At 43.2% G+C, this 15560-nt stretch overlaps 1 protein-coding gene and 2 long non-coding RNA genes across 14 annotated transcripts; all 3 read left to right on the forward strand.

Annotated features, from left to right (window-relative positions):
- The first annotated feature begins 1396 nt into the window (after positions 1-1396).
- LOC121721316 (sialic acid-binding Ig-like lectin 5) lies at positions 1397-12595 on the forward strand. Of its 10 annotated transcripts, none has more exons than XM_042108166.1 (7): positions 1397-1667; positions 2604-2765; positions 3450-3569; positions 4905-4968; positions 5507-5854; positions 11817-12104; positions 12322-12595. In XM_042108166.1, the coding sequence occupies exons 2-7, from the start codon at positions 2697-2699 to the stop codon at positions 12477-12479; spliced, it is 1047 nt and encodes a 348-aa protein (XP_041964100.1). In that variant the 5' UTR covers positions 1397-1667; positions 2604-2696; the 3' UTR covers positions 12480-12595. The 10 variants fall into 10 exon arrangements, with proteins under 10 accessions (XP_041964100.1, XP_041964104.1, XP_041964108.1 ...); XM_042108168.1 differs by having other exon boundaries at positions 1411-1498; XM_042108169.1 differs by lacking the exon at positions 1397-1667 and adding an exon at positions 1703-1929.
- Positions 9218-10609, forward strand: LOC121721341. Of its 3 annotated transcripts, XR_006034789.1 has the most exons (5): positions 9421-9588; positions 9735-9909; positions 9968-10040; positions 10260-10303; positions 10464-10609. It is a non-coding gene; the product is annotated as an uncharacterized LOC121721341 (long non-coding RNA). The 3 variants fall into 3 exon arrangements; XR_006034788.1 differs by lacking the exons at positions 10260-10303; positions 10464-10609 and adding an exon at positions 9218-9297 and having other exon boundaries at positions 9458-9588; positions 9735-9979; XR_006034790.1 differs by lacking the exons at positions 10260-10303; positions 10464-10609 and having other exon boundaries at positions 9735-9938; positions 9997-10043.
- A 243-nt stretch (positions 12596-12838) lies between the features above and the next one.
- Positions 12839-15137, forward strand: LOC121721340. Its single transcript, XR_006034787.1, has 4 exons — positions 12839-12924; positions 13505-13549; positions 13810-13962; positions 14998-15137. It is a non-coding gene; the product is annotated as an uncharacterized LOC121721340 (long non-coding RNA).
- The last annotated feature ends 423 nt before the right edge of the window (positions 15138-15560 follow it).

Genomic DNA, 15560 nt, shown 5'->3' on the forward strand with positions numbered 1-15560 from the left:
GAAATATTTGTGCTGTAGCCTAAGCTATTTTGCACTTCAGAATTATAACCATGCACACACAGGTGGAATAGTTATGGTGATATTGCAATAAGTTCAAAACCACAAAACATATGCTACATTCCACAGTACAGAAATGTTAAAAAATGTGTGTACATTTCAGCACTCCATGAAATTATGCAGAAGTGGTCACCTGTGTTATTCAGCTAGTTCATTTAAGATAATATATTGGTCATTGTAATGGCCATAGCCTATAGCCTACATGCTCTTCCTTTTTCAGGATGTACCCATATCTGGGAACGTATGATGTGAATGTTTGCATATGGCTTATGTCAGGCTTTATATCAATATTTATATCAATATTTGTGTCTCATTATTTGATTTTCTTCATATTTTTGCATTAATGTCACTAAGAAGCATGCCAATATAAATATATTCATTTATCTGTGTAAGTGGGATTGGCTGGAACCTGACAATATAAGAACCATGATAGTGGGATAATCTATGGCTGAGCAATTTACAAAAAAGTATGTACTGACAAATAGTTTACATTAAATACATTATAATTTCGCCCCAATGAGGCTATGTAGAAATGTGTTGCAATTTCAAAACCGGATTACTTAGGAACCACTTATTGCACAGAGGTATGCTTTATATCCTCGTATTCGGTACGGTTTGCTGTTTATTGTGATATTGTGTGAAGGGTTAGTGAGATATTTAACAGAGAGTAGGTGGGTCACACAAAACCCACAATTGCTCACACAAATGCAAAATGCCTCAAATCTCCAGCAAAATGACACACAACATTTAAAATGTCATAAACACATCTCAAAACCTAACAATCTTTTGTGAAAATGTCACTCTGATGACCAAATGATACACACTTGCATCATATGAATATTCTTTCAGATTAGCAGCAATACATAGTGTACTTTATATAAAACACTGCAGTCTTTAATTTTCACTGCATTTATTCAGTTTGTCAGTTAGCATTCTGTGAAGCTCAATGCAACACTTTACAAAACACTTACAGTTTTGACAAAAACAGAAATGAAAGTACTGAAAGAAAGGTTACAAATTACATCAACTCAATACTGTACATCACAGTACTATACTTTACATAGGATGAGCAGAAGTACAGGGTTAGGGAACAAGGAAGGCCATGGAGTAAAGATGGGTTTTTAGCCTGGATTTGAAGGCAGAAATGGAGGGAGCAGGTCTAATATCCAGGGGGAGCTGGTAAGAAGACGCGCAGCTGCATTTTGGACCAGCTGCAAACGAATAAGTGAGGACTGGGGGAGGCCAAGGTAGAGGGAATTGCCGTGATGTAATAAAGGCATGGACTTTCTCAAGGTCATTGTGAGATAGGAAAGATTTGAGGCGTGAGATTATTCTGAGCTGGTAAAAGCTATTTTAGACAACAGAGCTAATCTGTTTGTCAAAGCAGAGTTCGGAGTTGAGGATGACGCCCAGGTTTCTGGCATAGGGTTTGATAAATGGGGTGAGGGGACCTAAATTTTGCACTACAGTGCATTTTGCCTTGGGAGGACCAAAAATGATGACTTCTGTCGCTATTTAGCTGGAGGAAGTTGAAAGCCATCCAAATTCTGATGTCTTCAAGACAGACCAGGAGAGAGAGATTGTATGGAGTCCCTAGATTTTAGAGGCAAGTACAGCTGTGAGTCATCTGCATAGAGGCATACAGGCTGAAGAGCATAGGACCCAAGATGGACCCCTGGGGTACCCCATATGAGACAGGAGCTAATGATGAGGAGAACTGACCAATAGACACAGAGAAAGTCCTATGATTAAGATAGGAGCGGAACCAGAGTAGTGCAGTCTCCCTAATGCCCACCTGCTGATCAAGGCGGGTGAGGAGGATGTTGACTAAGATCCAGTAATATGAGGATGGCATTTTCACCTGAGTCTAATGTGAGAAAGAGATGATTGGTTACTGTACGCAGGGCTGCTTCAGTGCTATGAAGGGGTCTGCAACCTGACTGAAAAGGTTCTAGTATGTTGTGAGTGGTCAGAAAAGGAATCAGCTGTGACAGAACAGCTTTTTCCAGAAGCTTGGAGATGGGGCGATAATTTTTTAGACATTTAGCATCAAGGTTGTGTTTTTTAAGCAAGAGTTGGACAACCGCATGCTTAAAGCATGTAGGGACAGTGCCAGATGCAAGGCATGAATTTAAAATGATCTGAATGGAGGGGCCAACTGCATCAAAAACATCCTTTATAATGGAGGAGGGGATAGCATCATGGGGTGAAGTAGGAGGTTTCATGTGCAATACCAAGTCCCTCAATTCAGTGAGAAGATGAGGTGGGGGTAAACAATGATCTAATATTCTCAATTTTGTTGGTAAAAAACTTGAGAAATTTCTCACAGGTATCAGTGGATACATCAGCGACTGGGGAATGTGGGGGGTTGATAACAGGGTTTATAGTACTAAATACAATTTTTGGTCTGTTTGAGTGTTTACTGATCAAATCAGAGAGATCCTTTGCTCTGGCTTTTTTTTGCTGCTGCCTGGAATAGGAAGCTAATGCAGATTTAAAGATCTCAAAGGAGACAGTGAGATGATCCTTCTTCCATTTCCTCTCAGCTGGCCTGGCTGAGAAAGCATGTGGCCTCATCTAACCAATAATCAGATTTTAGTTTGGGGCGGGTGTAAGTGAGAGGAGCTACAGAGTCAAGTATGGAAGAGCAAGATGAGTGGAAAAGAGTAGCTGATTCATCCGGGCTAGAAGAGGATAAGGATTTTCAGGTGTGTGTCTAAGTGTTTTGAATCACCCAATGTGTTTTTTTATTTTGAATAGATGTGTTGTACCAATGGTACCCGATTTAATTTATGAACGGAGTGTCTTATGTATGAAATAGTGTGTAGTGTGCAGGAGTGTGTTGCAGAAAGGAGCAAGTGTGTAGCAGAATTGCAACTAAAGTGCAAAGCAGTGCTTTTGTTTAAGGTATGGTTACACTGTGTTTAAGGTATGGATACACTGTGTTTAAGGTATAGTAACAAAAGCTTCCAAGTTTTGTTACTTTGGTCTAAGCATGTGTCTATAGTGTTCAAGCAATGGGCAAAAACTGTAATGAGTACATTGCCATCTACTGGTATGTCTTTGACATTGCAGTCTTTACAAACTCTTGTCTTTTTATAAGGCTCATGGGAATATTTACAAATGTTGGTGAAATATCAAGGTTGTCAAGTTTTCAGTAAATTGATTCTCAACATTTAAAGTGGTGGGCAGTTTTTACTTTGGTAAATGACTGAACAGATTGTTCCTCATTCATGTAAGGTTATGCTCCACATTGCTAACCCTCAGACTGACATAGGCAGTAAGTAGGCTAAGTATTTCAAGCCATGTTTTGTTTGTTACTGTACCATGCGAATATGTAGGTGTTTGACATGAGACAAATATAACCGATTGCGCATGTCTGAACCATTCAGAGCATCTATAGAGTCCTGAGGAGGACATGGACGACAGACAGCTTTGGTTTTGGTGAGGATGTGAGCGAGTGTGTTTCCTGTCACAAAAGAACTGAGAAGAGAGCAGTTAGAGATTACCAGGTGGGACGTTTTGTAAGGTGGGGTCATTGTTTTGCATAATTATTTACATATTCATTTTGTGCTCCGGAACATTACTAGTTGGACATTGAGTAATGATTATTGTTGTGTTTGTTGTTAAGCAAGTGACCTGTTGTAATGAAGAAGACGATGAGTTCTCAAAATCACTAACGAATGACAAACAATACTGAAAATAGATCATATTTATTATTATATTATATATATTACACTTATCTATCATACTGATTTATAAGACAGGATGAACAATTGCAGTTTTTCTCAGTTGCTTTGGCACATTTCTCAGGTCAGAATTTAAATTCTCAAAACTGTTTGTTCAAACTCCATATCATCTTATCACTTGTGCATATAATTAAAGGTTCCATGGTTCAATGCTGAATAGTCCTGTCCCATAAAACAAATTGGCCTTATTTCATCGCTTGAATCATTACATGCAAAAGTATTGAACTAGCTGCCATAACTGGTTGTCACTGTCTGTCCAGCATATAAATACGTATGTGACCTGACAGACAGGAACGCCATGATGTAGCCTTAAGCAAGATGTAGGCTACAGTGGTGCACAGTTCTGACCAAGGGGTGTTATATTGGTCATTTTTACATGCTGTGAGGGCCCTTGTTTTCTTTATACTGTCACAATATCTGTCAACAGTAAAAACTTTGAAACATTTCCACTCTCTTGCCATCAACACCCTCCACACACAGTAATGTGTAACTCTGTAGTTTGGAAATAGCTATGCCACATAGAAAATAGTGATGCCTTGCACATTGTTCATTAGAAAATACTTACAGAGTAAACTGTCATATTGACAACAAGACAAAGCAGTTGGACTATCTTGACATGAATAATGTCGTAAGGACTAATAGTTTCATTGGTATAAATACTTGCTTTTGAGACATAGACTAAGCATTTTGAGCAAGATACACACTTTTGCAGGCAATCCACTATGTGATGCAGTTTTCTCTAACTGTTTTGGACTATTGTGCAAACATTAATGATGATTAGAGAAATGCACCAAAGCGACTGAGTAAAACTTATAAGAGACCATTCAGTGGTTCACTGTATTGAACTGTCCTCTATTATAATGCAAATAACATGAAACAAAAACTTGCAGAAAAAGTTCAAATGGTTCTCAGGGCTTGCAGCACTCAGCTTGCTATTTCAGTTCTGTCATTTTCTAAAGGTCAAGTTAACATATTTAAAATGTGCACACTGTCAGTGTCCACCACTTTAAAGAAACCAAAGTGTTTGCATGTTGCCTAAACGTGTGGTTGAAACTACTTTTATCAGATGACTCTGTTTTCTTGCTTTTCTTGTGATAGTGCTGCACTAGGCTTGTGATGGAAACCCGGAGACTTCTCAGACTCTTTGGCATCTGCTTCACTGGTAGCTATACTGGCACCATTGCTTACTGAACTCTGCTACTGTATATCTACACATGTGGTGAGGCCAGGGAGGGAGAGAGGCAACACTTCTCAGAATTAGATGCCCCCTGGTCTTTCCACCACCACCACGGAACAGCAGTATAAAGTTCACCAACACAGCATTAGCAGAACTGAAACGCAGCAATTAAAACTGTGACATGTTGACATGAAGACAGACAGACCGTTGGACACGGACACACACAAACACACACGGTAAAACATACTTGTTGTTGAGTCATATTAATGATATGATAATGAGTGTGCTGATGCTGTTTTGCAATATACACACAATAACCTGTTCAGATTGATGAATGTGACGCATTCTTATAAACACGCTACAAATGTGTGTGCTTCATCAATGTGACGCATGCTTATAAACGCGCTACAAATGTGTGTGCTTCATCAATGTGACGCATGCTTATAAATACTCTAAAAATGTGTGTGCTTCATCAATGTGACGCATGCTTATAAACACTACAAATGTGTGTGCTTCTCTCTAGCAGCCTGTCTACTGTCCACAGCACAGGGCTTTAGTGTTGAGATGCCAGCCTCTGTGAGGGCAGTGGAGGGCAGCTGCGTTCTGGTCCCGTGCCAAACCCGACCCCATACCAGGGTCATCTGGTACAAACACCAGACAACAGGTTGGCCTGCCGTTTATGATGGGACCTACCCTGATAGTGTTATTGGTGAATTTAAAGGACGGACTGCAGTACTGGGGAGTCCTTCAGAAGGGAATTGCACCCTCAGAATCAACAACGTCAAGATGTCTGATGGTATCACTCTGTTCCCCTACATCAACCCAGAGTCTGACAAATACTACAAACCGACTGTCCAGATAAAGACTGAGCGTGAGTTCTCCAATGACTAACCAAAAACAAAAACAGAACAGCACATTAGGCCATGCATATTCAGCAATATTTTCTTATTTTTCTGTGATAATACTAGGCAGGATTTTATGAAGTTTTATATAAGTTTATATAAGATTATATACGTTTCTAGTAAGCACAAGAGGAGCGCACTAGAAACTCAATATTTTTTGCCCATGTCTTCTTAGGGGTTTTTAGTTTCTGGTGAGCATGCAAACGTATCTGGTGCCCACGAGAAAAGCATCAGGTTTCTGGTGCACAGGAGAAAAGCATCAGGTTTCTGGTGCACACGTATCTGGTGCCCACGAGAAAAGCATCAGGTTTCTGGTGCACACGTATCTGGTGCCCACGAGAAAAGCATCAGGTTTCTGGTGCACACGAGAACAGCATCAGGTTTCTGGTGCCCACGAGAAAAGCATCAGGTTTCTGGTGCACACGAGAAAAGCATCAGGTTTCTGGTGCCCAGGAGAAAAGCATCAGGTTTCTGGTGCACACGTATCTGGTGCCCAGGAGAAAAGCATCAGGTTTCTGGTGCACACGTATCTGGTGCCCACGAGAAAAGCATCAGGTTTCTGGTGCACACGAGAACAGCATCAGGTTTCTGGTGCCCATGAGAAAAGCATCAGGTTTCTGGTGCCCAGGAGAAAAGCATCAGGTTTCTGGTGCACACGAGAAAAGCATCAGGTTTCTGGTGCCCACGAGAAAAGCATCAGGTTTCTGGTGCACACGTATCTGGTGCCCACGAGAAAAGCATCAGGTTTCTGGTGCACACGTATCTGGTGCCCACGAGAAAAGCATCAGGTTTCTGGTGCACACGAGAACAGCATCAGGTTTCTGGTGCCCATGAGAAAAGCATCAGGTTTCTGGTGCCCAGGAGAAAAGCATCAGGTTTCTGGTGCACACGAGAAAAGCATCAGGTTTCTGGTGCCCACGAGAAAAGCATCAGGTTTCTGGTGCACACGTATCTGGTGCCCACGAGAAAAGCATCAGGTTTCTGGTGCACACGAGAAAAGCATCAGGTTTCTGGTGCACATGTATCTGGTGCCTACGAGAAAAGCATCAGGTTTCTGGTGCACACGTATCTGGTGCCCACGAGAAAAGCATCAGGTTTCTGGTGCACACGAGAAAAGCATCAGGTTTCTGGTGCCCAGGAGAAAAGCATCAGGTTTCTGGTGCACACGAGAAAAGCATCAGGTTTCTGGTGCACACGAGAAAAGCATCAGGTTTCTGGTGCACACGTATCTGGTGCCCACGAGAAAAGCATCAGGTTTCTGGTGCACACTTATCTGGTGACCACGAGAAAAGCATCAGGTTTCTGGTGCACACGAGAAAAGCATCAGGTTTCTGGTGCACACGTATCTGGTGCCCACGAGAAAAGCATCAGCTTTCTGGTGCACACGAGAAAAGCATCAGCTTTCTGGTGCCCACAAGAAAAGCATCAGCTTTCTGGTGCACACGTATCTGGTGCCCACGAGAAAAGCATCAGGTTTCTGGTGCATACGAGAAAAGCATCAGGTTTCTGGTGCACACGTATCTGGTGCCCACGAGAAAAGCATCAGGTTTCTGGTGCACACGAGAAAAGCATCAGGTTTCTGGTGCCCAGGAGAAAAGCATCAGGTTTCTGGTGCACACGAGAAAAGCATCAGGTTTCTGGTGCACACGAGAAAAGCATCAGGTTCCTGGTGCCCACGAGAAAAGCATCAGCTTTCTGGTGCACACGTATCTGGTGCCCACGAGAAAAGCATCAGGTTTCTGGTGCACACGTATCTGGTGCCCACGAGAAAAGCATCAGGTTTCTGGTGCACACGAGAACAGCATCAAGTTTCTGGTGCCCACGAGAAAAGCATCAGGTTTCTGGTGCACACGAGAAAAGCATCAGGTTTCTGGTGCCCAGGAGAAAAGCATCAGGTTTCTGGTGCACACGAGAAAAGCATCAGGTTTCTGGTGCACACGAGAAAAGCATCAGGTTCCTGGTGCCCACGAGAAAAGCATCAGGTTTCTGGTGCACACGTATCTGGTGCCCACGAGAAAAGCATCAGGTTTCTGGTGCACACGTATCTGGTGCCCACGAGAAAAGCATCAGGTTTCTGGTGCACACGAGAACAGCATCAAGTTTCTGGTGCCCACGAGAAAAGCATCAGGTTTCTGGTGCACACGAGAAAAGCATCAGGTTTCTGGTGCACATGTATCTGGTGCCCATGAGAAAAGCATCAGGTTTCTGGTGCACACGAGAAAAGCATCAGGTTCCTGGTGCCCACGAGAAAAGCATCAGCTTTCTGGTGCACACGTATCTGGTGCCCACGAGAACAGCATCAGGTTTCTGGTGCCCACGAGAAAAGCATCAGGTTTCTGGTGCACACGAGAAAAGCATCAGGTTTCTGGTGCACACGAGAAAAGCATCAGGTTTCTGGTGCACATGTATCTGGTGCCCACGAGAAAAGCATCAGGTTTCTGGTGCACACATATCTGGTGACCACGAGAAAAGCATCAGGTTTCTGGTGCACACGAGAAAAGCATCAGGTTTCTGGTGCACACGTATCTGGTGCCCACGAGAAAAGCATCAGGTTTCTGGTGCACACATATCTGGTGACCACGAGAAAAGCATCAGGTTTCTGGTGCACACGTATCTGGTGCCCACGAGAAAAGCATCAGGTTTCTGGTGCACACGTATCTGGTGCCCACGAGAAAAGCATCAGGTTTCTGGTGCACACGAGAACAGCATCAGGTTTCTGGTGCCCATGAGAAAAGCATCAGGTTTCTGGTGCCCAGGAGAAAAGCATCAGGTTTCTGGTGCACACGAGAAAAGCATCAGGTTTCTGGTGCCCACGAGAAAAGCATCAGGTTTCTGGTGCACACGTATCTGGTGCCCACGAGAAAAGCATCAGGTTTCTGGTGCACACGTATCTGGTGCCCACGAGAAAAGCATCAGGTTTCTGGTGCACACGAGAAAAGCATCAGGTTTCTGGTGCACATGTATCTGGTGCCTACGAGAAAAGCATCAGGTTTCTGGTGCACACGTATCTGGTGCCCACGAGAAAAGCATCAGGTTTCTGGTGCACACGAGAAAAGCATCAGGTTTCTGGTGCCCAGGAGAAAAGCATCAGGTTTCTGGTGCACACGAGAAAAGCATCAGGTTTCTGGTGCACACGAGAAAAGCATCAGGTTTCTGGTGCACACGTATCTGGTGCCCACGAGAAAAGCATCAGGTTTCTGGTGCACACTTATCTGGTGACCACGAGAAAAGCATCAGGTTTCTGGTGCACACGAGAAAAGCATCAGGTTTCTGGTGCACACGTATCTGGTGCCCACGAGAAAAGCATCAGCTTTCTGGTGCACACGAGAAAAGCATCAGCTTTCTGGTGCCCACAAGAAAAGCATCAGCTTTCTGGTGCACACGTATCTGGTGCCCACGAGAAAAGCATCAGGTTTCTGGTGCATACGAGAAAAGCATCAGGTTTCTGGTGCACACGTATCTGGTGCCCACGAGAAAAGCATCAGGTTTCTGGTGCACACGAGAAAAGCATCAGGTTTCTGGTGCCCAGGAGAAAAGCATCAGGTTTCTGGTGCACACGAGAAAAGCATCAGGTTTCTGGTGCACACGAGAAAAGCATCAGGTTCCTGGTGCCCACGAGAAAAGCATCAGCTTTCTGGTGCACACGTATCTGGTGCCCACGAGAAAAGCATCAGGTTTCTGGTGCACACGAGAAAAGCATCAGGTTTCTGGTGCACACGTATCTGGTGCCCACGAGAAAAGCATCAGGTTTCTGGTGCACACGTATCTGGTGCCCACGAGAAAAGCATCAGGTTTCTGGTGCACACGAGAACAGCATCAAGTTTCTGGTGCCCACGAGAAAAGCATCAGGTTTCTGGTGCACACGAGAAAAGCATCAGGTTTCTGGTGCACATGTATCTGGTGCCCATGAGAAAAGCATCAGGTTTCTGGTGCACACGAGAAAAGCATCAGGTTCCTGGTGCCCACGAGAAAAGCATCAGCTTTCTGGTGCACACGTATCTGGTGCCCACGAGAACAGCATCAGGTTTCTGGTGCCCACGAGAAAAGCATCAGGTTTCTGGTGCACACGAGAAAAGCATCAGGTTTCTGGTGCACACGAGAAAAGCATCAGGTTTCTGGTGCACATGTATCTGGTGCCCACGAGAAAAGCATCAGGTTTCTGGTGCACACATATCTGGTGACCACGAGAAAAGCATCAGGTTTCTGGTGCACACGAGAAAAGCATCAGGTTTCTGGTGCACACGTATCTGGTGCCCACGAGAAAAGCATCAGGTTTCTGGTGCACACATATCTGGTGACCACGAGAAAAGCATCAGGTTTCTGGTGCACACGAGAAAAGCATCAGCTTTCTGGTGCCCACAAGAAAAGCATCAGCTTTCTGGTGCACACGTATCTGGTGCCCACGAGAAAAGCATCAGGTTTCTGGTGCATACGAGAAAAGCATCAGGTTTCTGGTGCACACGTATCTGGTGCCCACGAGAAAAGCATCAGGTTTCTGGTGCACACGAGAAAAGCATCAGGTTTCTGGTGCCCAGGAGAAAAGCATCAGGTTTCTGGTGCACACGAGAAAAGCATCAGGTTTCTGGTGCACACGAGAAAAGCATCAGGTTCCTGGTGCCCACGAGAAAAGCATCAGCTTTCTGGTGCACACGTATCTGGTGCCCACGAGAAAAGCATCAGGTTTCTGGTGCACAAGAGAAAAGCATCAGGTTTCTGGTGCACACAAGAAAAGCATCAGGTTTCTGGTGCACACGTATCTGGTGCCCACGAGAAAAGCATCAGGTTTCTGGTGCCCACGAGAAAAGCATCAGGTTTCTTGAAACAAATCAAGCATCAGGAACTTGAAACAAATTATTTTGCACAAGGGCTCCGTAGGATTGGACAACTTTTGTTCTAGTTACTTTCTGCTGTTGTGGGCAAACAAAATGTTTTATTTGGCAGTGTGACCAGAGGAGACTGAGTACAGCTATAACACATTTTGTAGTTTTGTGCATAAAGAATTGTCAGAATGAACACACTCATTTTAATGTGCTGTAGTCAACAAGGAAAAGTGGAGACAAGTCCCCCCATTCATCCTCAAATTCATAGCCTGGTTAAAACCACTCATTCACTTAATGAAAAGAGTCTGGGGACTCATGATTGAGATACATTTCCAACACTAGCATGGTGACGGGTGTAAACTTTGCGTTGACTTTGAAATCATTGGTCCAGCCTAATCAATCACATTGATGAGGGATTCCTAACGTTACTTCTTACTTCACCTAAACTTTACAAACTGACAATAAACAGCATCAGCAGTCAGGAAACAATTTAGGCCTACCTTTGCTGTAAATAAAGGTACACAACCCTACAACCGTTTACCACAGCCACGTTCGATTTGAAAGCTATAGCATCATCATATCCTCTCTCGTCGCTGATTGGCCAGTCATCTGCATTCCCATAGAAACGTTAGTGAATAATGGTGTTCCAGTCTAGTATCTCCCTCAAAGGAGATCTAGGAGTGTGTGACCAGGCTTTCCAATCCAGGTCTATAGGGTAACAAACCTTTACCTTTTCCGCCTGCTAAAGAGTTAGGTTAGTTTTCTGCCTGCTAAAGAGTTAGGTTAGTTTTTGTGGCTGTCACAGTGCATATCTGATGGTAGTGATGACAGAATCCTAGAGGGAGGTTAGGAAGTGAATTAACTCAAATCACGTCAAACTAAAAATCATATATTTTATAAATATACTTTTCATTTGTTATTGTATACATGTATTATATAAATTGACCTCACTTCATAATTGCTTAAATTTGCACCCTGAAGCTGAAGTATGGCTATGGCCGCTCTTCTCTCAAACAACAGCTAGAAGCCGCCCTGTGATATCTGGGCCTAAGTAAGATAGAGATCATACTGGTTAAAAAAGCTGAAATACCCTGTTCATCTCAAACAACAGCTAGAAGCCGCCCTGTGATATCTGGGCCTGAGTGCCCAGTGCAGGAGGGTGCTGTGTTCCGCCTCAGCTGCAGTGTCCAGCACTCCTGCCCCCCCGCTCCCCCAGCCATCGAGTGGAGAGGCCTGACGGAGGGCAGCACGGGGGTGTCCACTCAGAGGGCAGCAGAGCTGTGGGTGGAGGTGTTCACCGTGACGGTGACTGCAGCACGTTCTCAACATGGCAAACAGGTCCACTGCCGCACCGGTGATATGTCAACAGAGAGCGAATCTCTCACTCTGGACATCGCATGTGAGTAGGTCAAGAAAGCACCCAACCATGCAGTGTGAAAACGTAATTAGCGTAAGGAAATCCAACCAGTCACCTCGCCTTGTTGCTCTGATTGGCTAGTTGCACGAAAGGCTCTCGGTGAGCCCGTCTGTTTCCTGTGGAGCCAGGTGTGTTTCGAGTCGAAATGAAGTGGACCTTCTCATCTTATAATATTTTTTCATTTCTCCCTCTGCCACAGTTCTCCATCATGCTACCAAACACCTCGTGCTCAGAGAGGGGAAGGATGTTGAGATGTGTATGTCAGGTGGAGGCGAACCCTGTTGCCACGGTGACTCAATGGCAGAACTGAACTTCCAGCGTCCGTCTTTCCCAACATCACCACAGAAGGCACCTTGATGTCAGCGGAGGTTGAACTGGAACAGCTAGCGGAGCAGGGCCTGGCGTGTGTGGCGAATAACTCCTACATCACGGCGACACATCAGATGACTTTACAGAGGGCAAACAAGAGTACCGGCATGTAGTATTTGTCACAAGAAAAGAAAACACATGATAAATTGTCTGTTAACAATGAATAACTTCATGTCTATCTATCTATATATCTGACAGCACTCCTGCAGTGAATAACTTCATGTCTATCTATCTATATATCTGACAGCACTCCTGCAGTGAATAACTTCATGTCTATCTATCTATATATCTGACAGCACTCCTGCAGTGAATAACTTCATGTCTATCTATCTATATATCTGACAGCACTCCTGCCATGGATTATGTTGGCTGTTGTATGTGGAATTCTTGGCCTCTGTGGATTTATCTGCTGCTTCCGGCGCATAAAGCAGAGGTATTGTTTACAATGACAATAACTGCCATAGTGATTCACTTACAATATAGTAAATCTTATTTGCAAAGTGTTATTATACACTTTGGTTATTACAGTTTTTCTCTGTCACTTTGGTGCATTTCTCAAATCATTAACGTTTGCACAACAGTTTGTCCATTACTCTTTTCCCCCCTAATGAATAATGCGCTATAGGCAGCACTATGTGGCCGCTATTTCAAAGCTACAATTTCACATTAGTGTGTGTGGAGGGGGTTGATTGCAAGAAGTGTTTATATTTCATACTATTGACAGATATTGTGACAGAAAAAAGAAAAAAGGCTTTTACAGCATTGTGCTAAGGAAACATGACAGATAGTGCCTAAAGTCTTCAGCCCCATGCTCAAGTTTACTAAAAAGAGCAATAAAAAAAATCGTCTTTTGGAAATGGATCTTAATGCCTTGATTAAAAAAATGATGAAAAATCCAACCACCAATGTTCTTTGTGAATGAATAATGTATCGTAATATAATGTTCTTCATTAAAATCTTAAAAAAATACAAATTAGAAGTTTTGCTGACACTGATAGTTTGTGTGTCTTTAGGAATTCGGATAATACTGATGTGGCAGTGGATGAAATCCTCTCCAGGTGGCGATGTTTTTCAAATTTTTTTTTTTTGCTGAAATAAGTAATGGATATTCTTCAGATTGCTGTAAATGTTATATCTAATATGAACTAAAATAAAAAGTTGTGTGTTGCATTAAGATTCTGGATGTGTTAGACTAGATCATCTAATCTGACACAACTGATCTGACAGAACAAAACAACTGTTACAAAAGATAAGTTAAGGGAAAGGGAGGAGAACTGTCCTAATCTCTCTGTGAAATGAATAATGATTTCTTCTCTAGACCACAGTCAGAGTTGGGTGTGAAAGGCACTATGGTCCAGGAGCCTGAACAGAATGAAATGCTCCACAGATACAAAACAGATCAGAGTGTGTGTGCAACAGAAACAGAAGACATCTATGATAATGACCATTTTCTACAAACTCAATTCCACAGGTACTGATACACAAACACATTTAATAAATATCCTTGCATTCCAACATACAGTACACACTTGCATACAAACACACACACATTTAATAGTTATCTGTGCACATGGCACAGACATACACATGCACACACACACACTTAGTAAATATCCTTGTATTCAGACATACAGTACACATGCACGCACACACACACACACACACATTTAATAGTAATCTGTGCATGCACACATAGCACAGACATAAACATGCACACACACACACACACATTTAATACATATCCTTGTATTCAGACATACTGTACATGCACAGACATGCACTCTCACACACACACACGTAATAAATATCTGTGTCATAAACAGGAATATACACACTATGTGCTCTAAGTGGATACACATTGACAATCTAAGTGAATTTAACTTTGCACAAGGCTGATTTCAGATCGCCGACTGGTGTGTGTTTTGTTCTGTTTCGTGGCTGCTGTGTCGCTTTTTATATGTGCCTTCATAACAGAAACGTCTCTGATGTGGCACAGCTCCGGTCAGTCTGCCTATTAAAATATCTCTACACTTTCACTTTCGAATGGAAAAGCTTTCAATACGCTTGCGTGTCCCATGACAAATAGGTGCTGGTCCTATTTCTAGCATGCACGCGGTTTCAGAGCGACTCGAGCTACACCTGAGACGTGCGTGTCTCTCAGGCAGTGTGCACGATCTAACCTGTTTGCATGGGAGCTGAAATAAAACGGAGCCGCCCCACAACTGACACGCTCACGCAGGCAGCCCTAAGGGCTGACTCAGACACGTCTTTGCACACCAGAAACCTGATGCTGCGCTGCGGCTGCCGATTGCCTATTAAAACATCTCTTCACTTTCTGTTTTGAATGGAAACAATTCCAACACACTTGTCGCGTAATAATTAGGCGTCAATCCTTTTTCTAGCATGCACACATTTGTATTCCAAATTAGTGATAAAAAACAAATGTGAGGTGGAAGTTGAAAATGTCATAATCTCTTTGTAAAATGAATAATGATTTCTTCTCTAGACCACAGTCAGAGTTGGGTGTGAAAGGCACTATGGTCCAGAATGAAATGCTCTACAGAAACAAAACAGATCAGAGTGTGTGTGCAACAGAAACAGAAGATATCTATGATAATGACCATTTTCTACAAACTCAATCCACAGGTACTGATATTGTTGATATTACTGACACATTTAATATCAGATATAATATTTCAAAATTCAGACATACAGTACACACACACAAGCACACACAGACACACATTTAATAAATATCCTTGCATGCACACACACACACACACATTTTATAAATGTCCTTGCATGCATATGCACAGAGATACAGTACACCTGTTTTTATAAACATGAGGTGCGTTGCAACTGTCAGTGGCACCGCTCCATTAGGAAACAATTGAATTTGAGCACCTGGAAAACTCCTCAGTCTGAACAGCCTCTAAATTCCACAATGACTTGATCGGTTTCCCTTTCCTGTTTCATGTCATATCATTTATGAAGTGACATAACATACGTTCACACTCGGTATCATGTTTCAACACACTTTAGGTCAATATCACAACGGAATTCTCCTTT

Source organism: Alosa sapidissima, chromosome 10, assembly GCF_018492685.1.
Source record: "Alosa sapidissima isolate fAloSap1 chromosome 10, fAloSap1.pri, whole genome shotgun sequence".
NCBI lineage: Eukaryota > Metazoa > Chordata > Actinopteri > Clupeiformes > Clupeidae > Alosa > Alosa sapidissima.